This window comes from Aethalodelphis obliquidens, unplaced genomic scaffold (genome assembly GCF_003676395.1).
Source record: "Aethalodelphis obliquidens isolate GAN/ISIS:26980383/991018 unplaced genomic scaffold, ASM367639v1 scaffold27, whole genome shotgun sequence".
Taxonomy (NCBI): Eukaryota; Metazoa; Chordata; class Mammalia; order Artiodactyla; family Delphinidae; genus Aethalodelphis; species Aethalodelphis obliquidens.
The window spans coordinates 10,092,262-10,106,248 of record NW_020837971.1 but is presented as its reverse complement, the minus strand read 5'-3'; the positions used below and the strand labels follow the sequence as shown (position 1 = coordinate 10,106,248).

General features: G+C 42.1%; 1 protein-coding gene across 1 annotated transcript in view; it reads left to right on the top strand.

Moving 5' to 3' along the window:
- Positions 1-13,987, top strand: part of NRCAM (neuronal cell adhesion molecule) — a 320,173-nt gene that overhangs the window by 288,420 nt on the left and 17,766 nt on the right. Inside the window, exons 24-25 of the mRNA XM_027123939.1 lie at positions 3,855-3,977; positions 5,242-5,418. Coding sequence (XP_026979740.1) covers positions 3,855-3,977; positions 5,242-5,418 — 300 coding nt within the window. The remainder of the gene's footprint in view (positions 1-3,854; positions 3,978-5,241; positions 5,419-13,987) is intronic.

Here is a 13,987-nt window from a genome sequence, read left to right as displayed (position 1 = left end):
CCTGCAGTGGCAGAGGCCGGCGTGATGTTGCACCAGCCTGAGGCGCGCCGTGTGTTCTCCCGGGGAAGTTGTCCCTGGATCCCGGGACCCTGACAGTGGCGGGCTGCACAGGCTCCCCAGAAGGGACGTGTGGATAGTGACCTGTGCTCGCACACAGGCTTCTTGGTGGCGGCAGCAGCAGCTTTAGCGTCTCATGCCCGTCTCTGGGGTCCGCGCTTTTAGCCCCGGCTTGCGCCCGTCTCTGGAGCTCCTTTACGCAGCGCTCTTAATCCCCACTCCTCGTGAACCAGGAAACAAAGAGGGAAGAAAAAGTCTCTTGCCTCTTCGGCAGGGCCAGACTTTTCCCCGGACTCCCTCCCGGCTAGCCGTGGTGCGCTATTCCCCTGCAGGCTGTGTTCCCGCCGCCAGCCCCAGTCCTCTCCCTGTGCTCCGAACGAAGCCCGAGCCTCAGCTCCCAGCCCCACCCGCCCGAGCAGACAAGCCTCTCGTGCTGGTGAGTGCCGGTTGGCACCGATCCTCTGTGCGGGAATCTCTCCGCTTTGCCCTCCGCACCCCTGTTGCTGTGCTCTCCTCCGTGGCTCCAAAGCTTCCCCCCTCCGCCACCCGCAGTCTCCGCCCGCGAAGGGGCTTCCTGCTGTGTGGAAACCTTTCCTCCTTCACGGCTCCTTCCCACTGGTGCAGGTCCTGTCCTTATCCTTTTGTCTCTGTTTATTCTTTTTTCTTTTGCTCTGCCCGGGTACGTGGCGGAGTTTCTTGCCTTTTGGGAGGTCTGAGGTCTTCTGCCAGTATTCAGTAGGTGTTCTGTAGGAGTTGTTCCATGTGTAGATATATTTCTTGTGTATCTGTGGGGAGGAAGGTGATCTCCGTGTCTTACTCTTCCGCCATCTTCCCGATTCCCCCTTGCACCTGTCTTACCTCCAATAGTCTGTACCTCCCAGTCCCTCCCACTGGTAACCACTAGTTCATTCTCTGCATTTGTGAATCTGCTTCTTTTATGTTGTACTCACTACTTTATTGTATTTTTTAGATTCCACATATAAGCACTATCATACAGTATTTCTTCCGCTGTCTGGCTTATTTTACTTAGTATAATACCCTCCAAGTCCATCCATGTTGCTACAAATGGCAAAATTCCATTCTTTTTATGGCTGAGTAGTATTCCATTGTGTGTGTGTGTGTGTATGTATATGTATATATATACCACAGCTTTTTTATCCATTTATCTGTTGATGGACGCTTAGGTTGTAGAATCTTGCTAATTTGATGCTGACTTGGGTCATTAACTTTCTGACCTGAAGCAAGTTATACAATTTCTCTAAACCTCAGTTACCTTAGCCAGAAAGCATGAGAACTAGATGTGATCACCTAAGAAAAATATCTGGAAAGGAAGAGAATCCTCTAGGTTGTAGTTTACTTCTTTCTCAGTGCACCTTTGCAGTTCATGCTAGCGTGGAACTGAGTTAGAAGGTTGGCCGTCTTGACAGAATGTGTTGGGAAGAGAATGGAAGCGTCATTGCAAGTGTGGGCCATGCAAGGGGAGGAGGAAGGGAGAACCACACACAGCTGGTGCAGGAGCGGGGGCCGGAGGGGTCAGGACACGGACACCTGGGAGCCTAGTGGATGAGGAGAGAGGACCATGTAGTAAGAAAGGCACCAGCATGGCCTTTGCTTATCTTGAATTTTGCCTCAAGCCAGTATTGAAAATGATCCAGATAGCTGCTGTGGATTGCTTAGGTCTTTTTTTTTTTTTTTTTTTTGTGGTACACAGCCCTCTCACTGCTGTGGCCTCTCCCGTTGCAGAGCACAGGCTCCGGACGCGCAGGCCCAGCGGCCGTGGCTCACGGGCCCAGCCGCTCCGCGGCATGTGGGATCTTCCTGGACCGGGGCACGAACCCACGTCCCCTGCATCGGCAGGCGGACTCAACCACTGCGCCACCAGGGAAGCCCTGGTCTTTTTTTTTAAATAAACATTTTGGTTACAATTTTATTTTAGAGGACAATTCTTTTTTTATTAAAGTATAGTTGCTATACAATATTATGTAAGTTACGGGTGTACCGTCTTTTTTATGACTGAGTAGTATTCCACTGCAGATATGTACCACATCTTCTTTATCCATTCATCTATTGATGAACACTTAGGTTGCTTCCATGCCTGGGCTATTGTAAATAATGCTGCTGTGAACGTTGGGGCGCATGTATCTTTTTGAATTAGTGTTTTTGTTTTTTCCGGATATATTCCCAGGTGTGGTTAAAAGCAGGTCACAGACAAACCCTGTCCTGCCTCCTGGTTGAAGGGCTCATGGTGTTGGCAGCTACCCAACAGCCTCTGAGAATCGTCTGTGTCCACCTCCCGTCTCATTACAATGCCTTGTCCTCAGCCTCGTTGCTCCTTGGAGGCTCTGGGCTCCTCCCACTAGAGGCTTTCGCTAGTGAGACCCTACAGTGGCCCTTTAGATGGCTCAGGGGAAGGTGCCATAGAAAAGAGAACCAGGGGATTAAAGAACAGACAAGAGAAGAGTAGTCTGTCCAAAGACACAAAGGTAAGGAACAGCATGGCTCCTTCAGGGAACGGTAAGTCAGGCAGCCGAGAACTGTGAGAAAAGGGAGGAAGGTCAGCTAGGGAGGACCAGAATGATGGATGGTGTTAAATGCTGTGGATATTAACCCTCAAGCCAGAAGCTCTTAACCTGAGGATGGTAGTCTCTTCAGTGTCAATGAATGGGTTTAAGGAGCTCCATGAACCCCCTAATGTTATATACAAGGTGCGTATATTTTTCTGGGGAGAGTTTGTGGCTGTCATCAGATTCTCAAAGGGGTGATTTGCGGAAGCTTAGAACTATGGGCCAGGACTGTTCTAGGCAAAGACCACCGAGGGTCTGAAGGGGGGCAGTGGCATAGCAGGGTGGGTGCAGCAGGATTTAGTGTCCCAGGTGATGGTGGAAATGAGGCAGAGGGGGAAATTCAGCTCGACTGCCTGGTTTCTGGCTAGAGGGACAGGAGGGTTTAGGGAACATGGTAGGTTGGGTAGAGAAGGTCACGATCGTGAGGGAGGGCTGCCATCATCCATCATGCTCTGAGGAGGTGAATAAAAGACCAGGCATGTTTCCGCTGGTAATTTGCCAGCCTCTGCCACGGACAACCTGACACCCTGCACTCCTTCCCCAGAGCCAGGGGTGTGCCAGCACCCGGGCCGTTGTCCATCACTACGAGCTGCCGGGTGTCTCTCAGCTCTCCGGATAAGAGCTCCTCTGCGCTTGGGGCGGGGGCTGGCTCAGGCCCAGAGCCCGGCAGCCAGGGTGTTCTGACTGTTTGGAGACTCCTGATTTGTTGGAGAAAACAGTCTTTAATAGCCCAGAAAGAACATAGCTGCTTCTACTCAACAGTCTGGTTAGTCTGGTTAGAATAGTTCCACTCAGTCACTAGTTCACTTTTATTAAGACCCCATTCACAAAACAAACAAGTACCATCTCTTTTAAAACCATTGGTTTGGGTCCATATAAAGGCAAAGCCCTTATGTATTTGGAGAGGATGGTTTTAATGAATCTAAATGGAAATGGTGAGGAAAAGCGCAACAGGTTTCTATTAACGTATTTTCAGCTGAATCAGGAACAAAACTGAGTTACAGAGGACAAAAACCTTGGGGAATTCCCTGGCAGTCCAGTGGTTAGGGCTCCACACTTCTGCAGGGGGCACGGGTTCGAACCCGGGTCAGGGATCTAATATCCCACATGCCGTCTGGTGCAGCCAAAAAAAAAAAAATCTTGATGAGTTGTGTGGACCTGGTGAAATATTTCACTTTAATACAGTTTGAAACATTCAGAAACCTTTGTGTTGACTGTATGTCTCATTTGAAGTCCCCAGCGCTCCATCCTCTTTGAAGATTGTTAATCCAACGCTAGATTCTCTCACTTTGGAATGGGAGCCACCAAGCCACCCGAATGGCGTTTTGACAGAGTACACCTTAAAATATCAGCCAAGTAAGTTATGGGGAGAAGGTAACAGGGAAATACGGTTTACGAAGGAAAAAAACTGTTATCTTAAAATACAAACGGGGTATTTCTTTACAGATGTAGGATATATACATACACCTTCAAGTGTCATTCTAGAAGGAACTTCAAATCATACTTTTTAAAGAAAAATGACACGTGCTTTTGAAAATTAAATAACGTGTAGAATAATACAGACCTTGAGCACGGGGTTTAGGTGCGTGCTGTCATTATGTATGTAGGCGTCATGTATTGTATAACCAGCGAATGGTAAGAAGAGGGGTTTCTTTGGCACAAGGCCTCTGAAGATGAGATTTAGGATTATTTAACAACCCATGACTCCACCTGCAAAAACAAAGACATGAGAAATGCTATTGCGATTCAACCAGAAAATTTTCCCAGCTTAGAAGCCCATGGAAAATGTATTTCCCCTTGTTACACCATATTATAGGATTTTTTTTTATGGTTTATCCCATAGTTGATTTTTTTATATTTAAAACGTATGCAAAAACAAAATTAAATATCTATGTATATATATTTACATATATACATACATATATTAATATATGCATTTGTATTAGAATCGCAGTGTGGACCTTGAGATTATCTTTTTAAAAAAGTTTTATTGGAGTATAGTTGATTTATAATGCTGTGTTAGTTTCAGGTGTACAGCAAAGTGAATCAGTTATACATATACATATATCCACTCTCTTTTTAGATTCTTTTCCCATGTAGGCCATTACAGAGTGTTGAATAATGTTCCCTGTGCTATACAGTAGGCCCTTATTAGTTATCTATTTTATATGTAGTAGTGTGTGTATGTCAATCCCAATCCCCCAATTATAGGACTATGTAAGTTTATCAATTATGTCGGACAAAGAGTGAGTAGGATTACAAAAGTCAGTGTAGTCCAGGTTTAACATTTTTGGTTGACACATTTATTTACGATAGTATTCCTACAGCAATGAATGGGGAATGCACTTTGTCCTTTTTTTTTAATGGAGGTAACATTGGTTTATAAAATTATGTAAGTTTCATGTGTACAACACTGTATTTTGACTTCCATATACACTACAGCGTGCCTACCACTAAATGTTTAGTTTCCATCCAGTTGACCCCTTTACCCATTTCAACCTCCCCCCATTCCCCTTCCCTTCTGGTGACCATTGTTCTGTTCTCTGTATCAGTGTGTTTGTTTTCGTTTGGTTTGTTCATTTATTTTATTACTTTATTTTGTTTATATTCTTATTGACAGTTAACAGCACCCATGAATTAGGCCCTCTGGTGGATTTGAAAATTCCTGCCAACAAGACCCGCTGGACTTTAAAAAATTTAAATTTCAGCACTCGGTATAAATTTTATTTCTATGCACAAACAGCAGCAGGATCAGGAAATCAAATAACAGAGGAAGCAATAACAACTGTGGATGAAGGTAAGATGGGTATGTATAAAATCCATATAACTAGACGTATCGTGAGACAAAAATCTTTAAGTTTATGCTTTTTCTTTCCTTCTTACCATGGAAGTATCCATGTTACCCAATTAATACAAACACTTATTTGTAACCTCTCATTCTGATACATATATATAAGCAGCTGTTTAATTCATACTGGAATAATGATTTGATGTTTGTTTTTTAAGTCCCTATGAAATTTTTAAACTTACAGTAAAATATTGAGGTGAGAGTGGGAAATTACAGTATTTTGCCACATTTAAATTCAGAGTTCACGGCAATGTTTTTTCCTATCTACAACTTTACATATATACACACATACACATCTGTGTAATACACACACGCACACACAGACATGCATACGTATACACAAATAAATATATGTAACTGTGGTTCTGATCTTGATTCACCAGAAAATAATTTGCTAGTCTACATACTGATTTAGGTTTTCTAGCAAGGAAATCAAAACAGTTATTAAATAAAGTATTTACTTCGTGTTTGAGCATGGGACTTCATAGTTTGCTATGCCATCTGGTACAGAAAGCAAAAGAGCCCCATTAAATGTATTTAGAAAAAGAATGAACACTTCCTTTACTACTTTTAAAAATGATTTTGAAAAACTTGAGATTCGATGAAAATGATCAAAAGCATTGTAAAAGATTTTGCATGTCTCTAGATTGTAGAATTGCTTAAGGATCATTTATTTGATTATCTTCCATAGCATAAGAAATTGACATTTTTACCCCAAAATTGGTTTGAAATCTCCTAAGCCTTCTTACATAATAGGCAAGTACAAATAAAGCACTTTAAGTAATGTGGGGATTTGATTACTGGTAAGTTTGGGAACAAAAACGTACCTTTGTCCCCTGTACCTGATGTGGTACACTCCATTCTTCTTGCATGCTTTAGCATTTTAAGAAGTGTTTTTATGTAGCTTTACATGCTAACTATATAGTGTCCTATTTCTGTTTCCCTTCATGAAAGCTGGTATTCTCCCACCTGATGTAGGTGCAGGCAAAGGTAAAATCATTCAACTGCATGACTTTCTACATGTGTGAAATTTGCCATGTTAACCGTGGGGAAGTGCAGCATGGGTTAAAAGAGAACATATTTAAAATAAGCTTTGAAACACCAAAAGGAAGATGAGATCCTGCAAGATCTTGACTTTAAAATTCATGTCTAGTCCTTTTTACAAGGAGAAAGCCACCCATTGAATTCACCTTTTCTCAAGACTTATCCCAGGTCCAAATCCTAATCTTGGCTTTTAATGCTATGTCCGTGGCTAGACCAGACAGGACCCAAACTGTACCTTTGCCACAGACCCTCATGATGGTCATACCATCTATGAAGGGTTCAGAAATGTTAGTCCTGTGATAAAAACAGCCAGTCAGAAATCAGACCAACCGAGCTTCCTGTTCTAATCTGATTTACCTGTACTCCTGCTAGACACAGTGCACACGTTGCTGGCATCACACTACACTGTCCACCTGGAATTTCAGCTTAGCCGTACTCCAGCTGCCCTGGGACTGAAAACCTCCCCAGTGGGATCCCCTCTGACCAAGTGTTCAGGCAGCCCGCATGCTCTGCTCAGCTGTGTTATTCCATTTCTGTCTTCGCCAGACTGCTTAAGTCTCCTCCTGGGGCAGAGCCGACAATCACAGTGAATTACTCTTGTTCTCCTGTATTGCTCACAGCTCTCTGGATGAGGAGGACTGGTTGGGAGAATGGTGCCGGAATGAAGTGTAGTATTTCTTCCACCCAAAGATCCCCCAGTCTTAGACTCTTGGCTATTGGTAGATTTGTCAGCTTTTTAGGGAGCAGTGGAGGCCGCCCTGCCTCACATGGCACTGTTCTCATATAGAGCACCCCTGGCCAGGGATTTTCTTGGGCTTTGACAGACTAAACAAGTACAAATTGGAATGAAGAAAAAGTCGACCAAAAGAAATAAGGGCTTTGCCCTAAGTTGTTCAAATCTTGGGAGCTTAGGCCTGGTCGTATCTTCTCTTTTCGTACAAATCTTATATTCAGAGTCTTGGTAAATTTTAAAATGTAGATCAGGTAGATTTGGGAATGATTAAATAAGAACTGTAACCATTTTTAATCATCTTCATAATGTTTTATAGGTGTTTTTACCCTTGAAAGAACAAAGTTGTAAACATTCAAAATGTTTAGGTCGTGGAAGGATGGAACCTCTCTTTTATAAGTGTGCTTCTTTCTGCAGATGATTAGATATCCATTAAAATCCGTGGTGGTCTTACAATAACTTACTGCTGGGTTCCCCTTAGACCCTTTCATGGAAGCGTTCCAGAGAAAGCGTCGCCTCTTTCCCTGTGCAGCGGCCATGTCGCTGGGGCTCAGCCTAGAGGCAGTAGCCGATTACTTGAGCTGCAGCAGGGCTGTTTGTGTTTTCCGTTGACTTGTCATATTGGAAGAGGACGTGCATGCCCCTGGAAAAAAACATCACCCGCTGATTTTAACGAATTCAGACTAACTAAAAGAAATGTCAGTTAATATAGTTGAGGTTTTACTGTTTGATGTTACTAAATTGAATTGTGAATTACTTCTGATTATAGAGACAAGCAAAAACAGAGTCTCCGAAGGTTCCTAAGCCCCCAGTGTTGAAATCTGGTGGGACTCAGATAAAAAGAGAAATGGTGTTTCAATTTTTTTTTTTAAACCTAAATCTAACCTTCTTTTCTATATTGTTTCATTTCATAGTGCATCAGTAAGTGAACATTGCTTACATAAAATGATAATATTTTACTATGATGAGACTTTAAACTGCTTGAGAATAATTTGTTTCCCTGGGTTTCCCTTCCTTAAGAATATTTCTTTTTTCAATCTAGGAATGAATTCTGTCCTCTTCTCTGTTTTCCTTCTTTGTGTAGAGTGTAGGGACTCTCTGGGAGACAAGAAAGATAAAAGTTCTCCACAATCCTTCCCAATTTTAGTATTTTTAATATATCTTATATATATATTTTTTTAATCTTTTATATTTTAATTTGAAGCAACATGAAAGAGAGTAAGTAAGAGATGAACCATTGAGAGAAAAGAGGTGTGATATCCTTGGCTATAGAAGCATCAGCCTCTAGGGATTTTCATTCACTTCTGAAGAGAGGAAAAGAGATGGCTTGGAGTTTACATTTTTAAATTTTCTTACAGATTTTAAGAGAGGTGAATGAAACCCAAGCTTCCAAATATACAATTACATTGTGTACATTTTGTATACAATTACAAAATGATTATCTAAACCATGAAGTAGAAGCCGGGAGAGTCCAGTTAGCTGTATTGTGCCAGGCTTACCCTTTTCCTTACCGTTATCCTCAGTTTGAGCATGGAAATAGGTACTCGAAATCTTCAGGAGTCACTTCCTTTGGTCTGTGTCTTTGTTTGGTCAAAACTCTCAGTATCGGTGTAAGAAACAGTAGATGTTTGGCTCCTTTTGTTCAATTTCTTTGTCCCTTTAAATAACTTCAGGGTCTGGGGTTCTAGGAAATAGACCTGTGAAGGCATCTATAGAAATGAATTGAAAACACGCAGATAATGGATTTGACTTATGGTCCCAGTATTGCTGATGGATGGACACTGCTTTATCTGTGGATTATTATCTGCTTTCTCACCTTGGGACCAGTCACCAGGACACTTTTGTCAGGTTACTAGTTGGGGCACAGGAATAGGGAGAAACTAACTGGAAAGTCAGGAACTGAACCTGGCTCTTGACCTAATTAGCAGCCGACTGTGGTCAAACAGGACAGAGCAGAGGAGGGCACTGAGGCGCTGGTGATGAATCCTCTCTGTGGTCAGACTCTCACTGTATCATTATACCAGAGTCTACTGCACAGCTACCACTTAGGTCAAGAAAGAAGGCCAGTGAGTAAAACTCAAGTTTAAAGTTCACAACTTTATTTGGCCTGAACCAAACCAAACCAAACAAACAAACAAAACAAAAATCTCCAACTATATAGATGTTTCAGTCAATCAACAGCTCATGTCTACCTGGCCCATAAAAACCATCATCCTTTTTAAGGCACTGTGTGTTAGCACAGTAAGGCAGACTCTGCCTTTGATGTGCTTACAGTCTGGCAGGTAAGACAAACACATAAAAAAAGAGTGAAAAGAGATGGAATTTGAACAAAATGTTACCTGAGCTTAGAGGAGTGAGCCATTTATTTTGCCAAACAGGATCAGGAAAAGCTTCCCAAAGAAAGTAATATAGAACTTGAAGGACGGATAGAATTTTGGCAGATGAGTCAGGGGGTGGGGTGTATAAATTCTTAGGAGAGGGAATAAGCCAAAGCATGGGGTTTAAAAATCCACAGGATGTTTGGGTTATACCCAGCGGTCCACCTGCGAGCAGAGGTAAGCCATCCACATTTGAAACAGGGAAGTGACAGGATCAGAGATGTAGTTTCGGAAGCTAAAACGTAGGTAACCACGCTGGTGGGCTGTACAAAGAAAGACTTAGAGTAGGAAGAGAGATTAGATACAGATTTAAGAAAGCCTAGAGGAGAAAAGATACTAGCACATCCAAGGAAACATTGCCTGGCATGTCATAGGTGCTCAGTGAGAGTTAGTTCAGTAACTGCATGAGTGGGTATTAAAAGCAAGGAAGGTTAGAATTCTCCATAATAAAAGGGGCCAAACCGCATAACCTTAGAAATTGCACTGTCTTCTCTGGGTGTCTTTAAAAATAAGCTGAGGGACCAGAGCATGTGAACGTTTATGAGGGACCAGAGTATGTGAATATGAGGGACCAGAGCATGTGAACGTTTCTGTTGAATATGGTGTAGCTGGCAGTAAGAAATGACTTTGTTACCCGGTTTTTAATTTGGGGGCTGCATTTGAGGAGATTGAGAACATTTTCAGGATGTACTGTGGATCATCTTGGAAAATAACTTGACGCAAATAAATGGATCAGATGTATCTGAAAAAATCAGAGCGAACCATCAACCTATATATTTTATACGTAACTAGGAATCTCTTTGGTTCGTGTTATTAAATACAAGGGACATAGTAAGTTCCATTGCATATGTTATTTTCAGGTTGTGGTACCTAAAACTGTTCTTTACCCACGACTCGTAAACAAGAGTAATAATGAATAATTATATTCCAGTGTTTAATGGATTCCCAAGTCAGGCGCTCTACTACATCCTCGCCACATCTACTAGGAGATGGCGTAGCTTTAGTTTTCAGCAGTGTATGAGAACCCAGTGCCCCCTCCCTAATGAAGTGTGCTCTGCACGTAATGAGCTGGGTGGCCAGTGAATGTTTGTGACAAAATGTTGAATATAGTCCAACTTTCTGTTTAGGCCTTTATCATGCAAATAAATATTAAAAAAAACAAAAACAAAAACTGTGGGTTTAGAAAAACCAATACTTGGGAAAGGTTGAATCTATAACTTGGATAAATTTTAAGGTATTTAAGTTTACCGAAAGATTCATCTTGTGAACCTTAAAAAAACAATCCTTTCCATAGTTCGATCCAGCTATTTAATGTATAACAGTTGTTTTTAGAAATATCATTAGAGAAACTCAATAATTTCACAAGGCAAGGTTGAGATCAAGAAGCTTCCTTTGTGTCAAAAAGATTTAACTCAATGGGAATATATGCAATTAAAATGCAATCTGATATCCAGTCGATTTTTCTTTGAGGACGTTTCCATGAGTTCTTCATTTTCACTGATTTATTTGACATGACCCAACTTATAATCATCAAAAATGATAAACTGAAGCACCCTAGATTTTGTCTTTAGCTTTTAAAGTGTATTTTCCTTTCTGAAAGCATTAAGTCACTTCTGTTCCCTTAAAATATTCAAATGTGTTGTTTTTGCAAAATTTCCGTAGGCAAAGAAGAATGGAGGAAAGAAACTGTAAATGGTTCTCGGGGCTTCTTTGGGTTATAGGGTCTAATGCCAGGAACAGCATACCAAATTCAAGTTGGTGCTGACGGGGACTCTGGCTTTGTGGGTTCAGAGGGTATGTTTGAGACAGGCCCAGGTGAGGCACACACCACGCCCGTTCTGGCTCCCAGTCAGAGGTGAAGCCACCCACCGCTCCAGCTGGAGGCGGGAGTGCTGGTGGAGCTGTGTTTTGGGTAGGGATGTCAACTGTGCGGCCCAGTTGGGTGGGGAGTTGGGTTCTTAATTGTCTTTGGCTCTTTATATCAAATGAATTCCAGAATTGAGCACGTCATCTTCTAATCACACGATTGCCAAAACCATTACAAAAGCAGAGGGAAATATGATTCTTAACCTACGTGATTTGGGTGATTTAATTTTTCACATCATTTACATGTCTAAACTTTCCCTCGGAGTTAGGATGGAATATTTGAAACGCTTTAGAGCTGAAATAACTCATTGATAAAGTCACAATTTTTTATGCCCGAATGGACTGTGCTCCAGCAGAACCCTGCAGTTTGGGTTAGACAACTGATGCAAAGAAGGTTAAACTGGTATAGAGCAAGAAATGGTTCAATGCGTGTATTTCATTATCGTACCATATTTGACTGCCTGTATATATTTTAGTTATGTGAACATTATCACAATACACAAGGACATTACAGTTTCTAAAATAAAGAAAAAAGTTTCTAAAATAAAGAAAAATGTTCTTGTAAGATGCAAGAATATTCCTATTTACTCATAAGAGGGAAAACAGTCCACACTCGCTTCAATTTTAAGAAGGGTTGCGTGGTGTGTGTCCATTTTGTGATTCACAAAATCATGTTATCTTCAGTCACTTCATGCATTCTTGGGGGCATGTTGAATTTCCTGTAGAAGCTTTAGGCAAAAATGTATTTTTTTGTGTCTTTCCTTACCCAAGCATTATGATTTTTAATATCATTTCTTCTAATTTAGAAAAGATACAAACATGAGTGGTTTTTTAAAACAGAAAGAAACCAAAGGTAATAGTCAATAACTTATTAAATAAAGGTAATATTAAAATACCTTATAAAAATATTCATGTGCTAAAATCATAATGCTTAAGGAAAAAAATTTTTTTCCTTTTTTTTTTTGCGGTACGCGGGCCTCTCACTGTTGTGGCCTCTCCCGTTGCAGAGCACAGGCTCCGGACGCGCAGGCTCAGCGGCCATGGCTCACGGGCCCAGCCGCTCCGCGGCACGTGGGATCTTCCCGGACCAGGGCATGAACCCGTGTCCCCTGCATTGGCAGGCGGACTCTCATACCACTGCGCCACCAGGGAAGCCCTTTTTTTTTTGATTTTCATATCCACTTGCGTACAGAGTTCTAGGAAAATACTGTTCTAAACTTAAAAGAGGAATATCCATTCACAGCTAGTGTGATGAGGTGTTTGTTATTATCGAGAGATTTTAATTTCAAAATACTAAAAACTCAAGTAGATATTCTGCCCATATTTACAGCTAGAATGCTAATAATAACAGCCCTAGCATTTATTCAGAGCTAATCTGTACTAGGTGAATGGTTTTCTTGGCTTTTCTCATTTGGTTCTTACAACAATCCTTTGAAGGAGACAGTGTTGTTACCCACTCACACCTCACGTCAACGACCAGTAATGAGAGGTAGAGGGCCTACCCTGTCACCCAGCTAGAACGCAGAGAGCTCAGCCTTTCAACACTGAGGAGAGGCTCTCACTACACTCCCTGTTCAGGGCCACAGAGGCCCACATCCCAAGGGGAACAGGTTGTCTCAAAAATGACCACTCTGTTCAGCACTTGCGGCATCTTTCCAGCACCCTTCATGGCCCCCGTGTACTCCCCACCTTGCAGATCTAGCTAGAATTGGATTCCACCCACAAAATCAAGTTGTGGCATATTTTTTTGGTCCTCTTCTAGCACAGAGGGCAAACCCTTTGGAAAAACATTTTGTCTTCGGTGTTATTATACCTAAAGTAACAGCTGTGGCTGGCAAGTAAGTTCAAGATGAACAACCATCATGGGTGGGCCATTCTTGTGTGCCAACGAAGGAGAAATAGGACAAGGCCATAACCACTTCTCGTCACCTTTGACGGGAGAGAATGAATATCCATTAAACCCTAGTGACTTTAGTTAACATATTACCTCCAGGATAAGTACTGTTAATCCAACTTCCGTGTGCTTCCGGTTTCCATGTCTGTCCTGTAAGGATGAACTCCAGGACGACAGTACTGTCTTCTGCTGCTCTTGCTTTTCGCTCCTCCAGCTAGGTTTTGAGGTGTGAATGCCAGTACTTGGCGTGGAAACATACCATCCTGGCTGATTTTTTAACTCTTTGCATGAATGAGCTCCTTCTCTCTCTGAGTTCTGCGTATTTCAGGAACCTAGACTGGACTTTCATCTGTGCTTGTTTTATGAATCTTCTTAGCGTGACACCGTCTCTGCCTTTGACAGTCTGGATTTTTAAGGTCTATTTCTTAATTTCTTTTCCTGTGGCACACACTGGAAAACAAAGGAGACTAGAGGCGGTGTCCTGGTGTCATGCTTCTCACCCACACTTTTGTTAAGACCCCACCTCCTCTTGCTTTCTCCCCTCCTTCCCTCAATCATTGTGTCTCTTCTCTCCTTTCACAAAAGATTTAGAGCAGATTTGCTTTC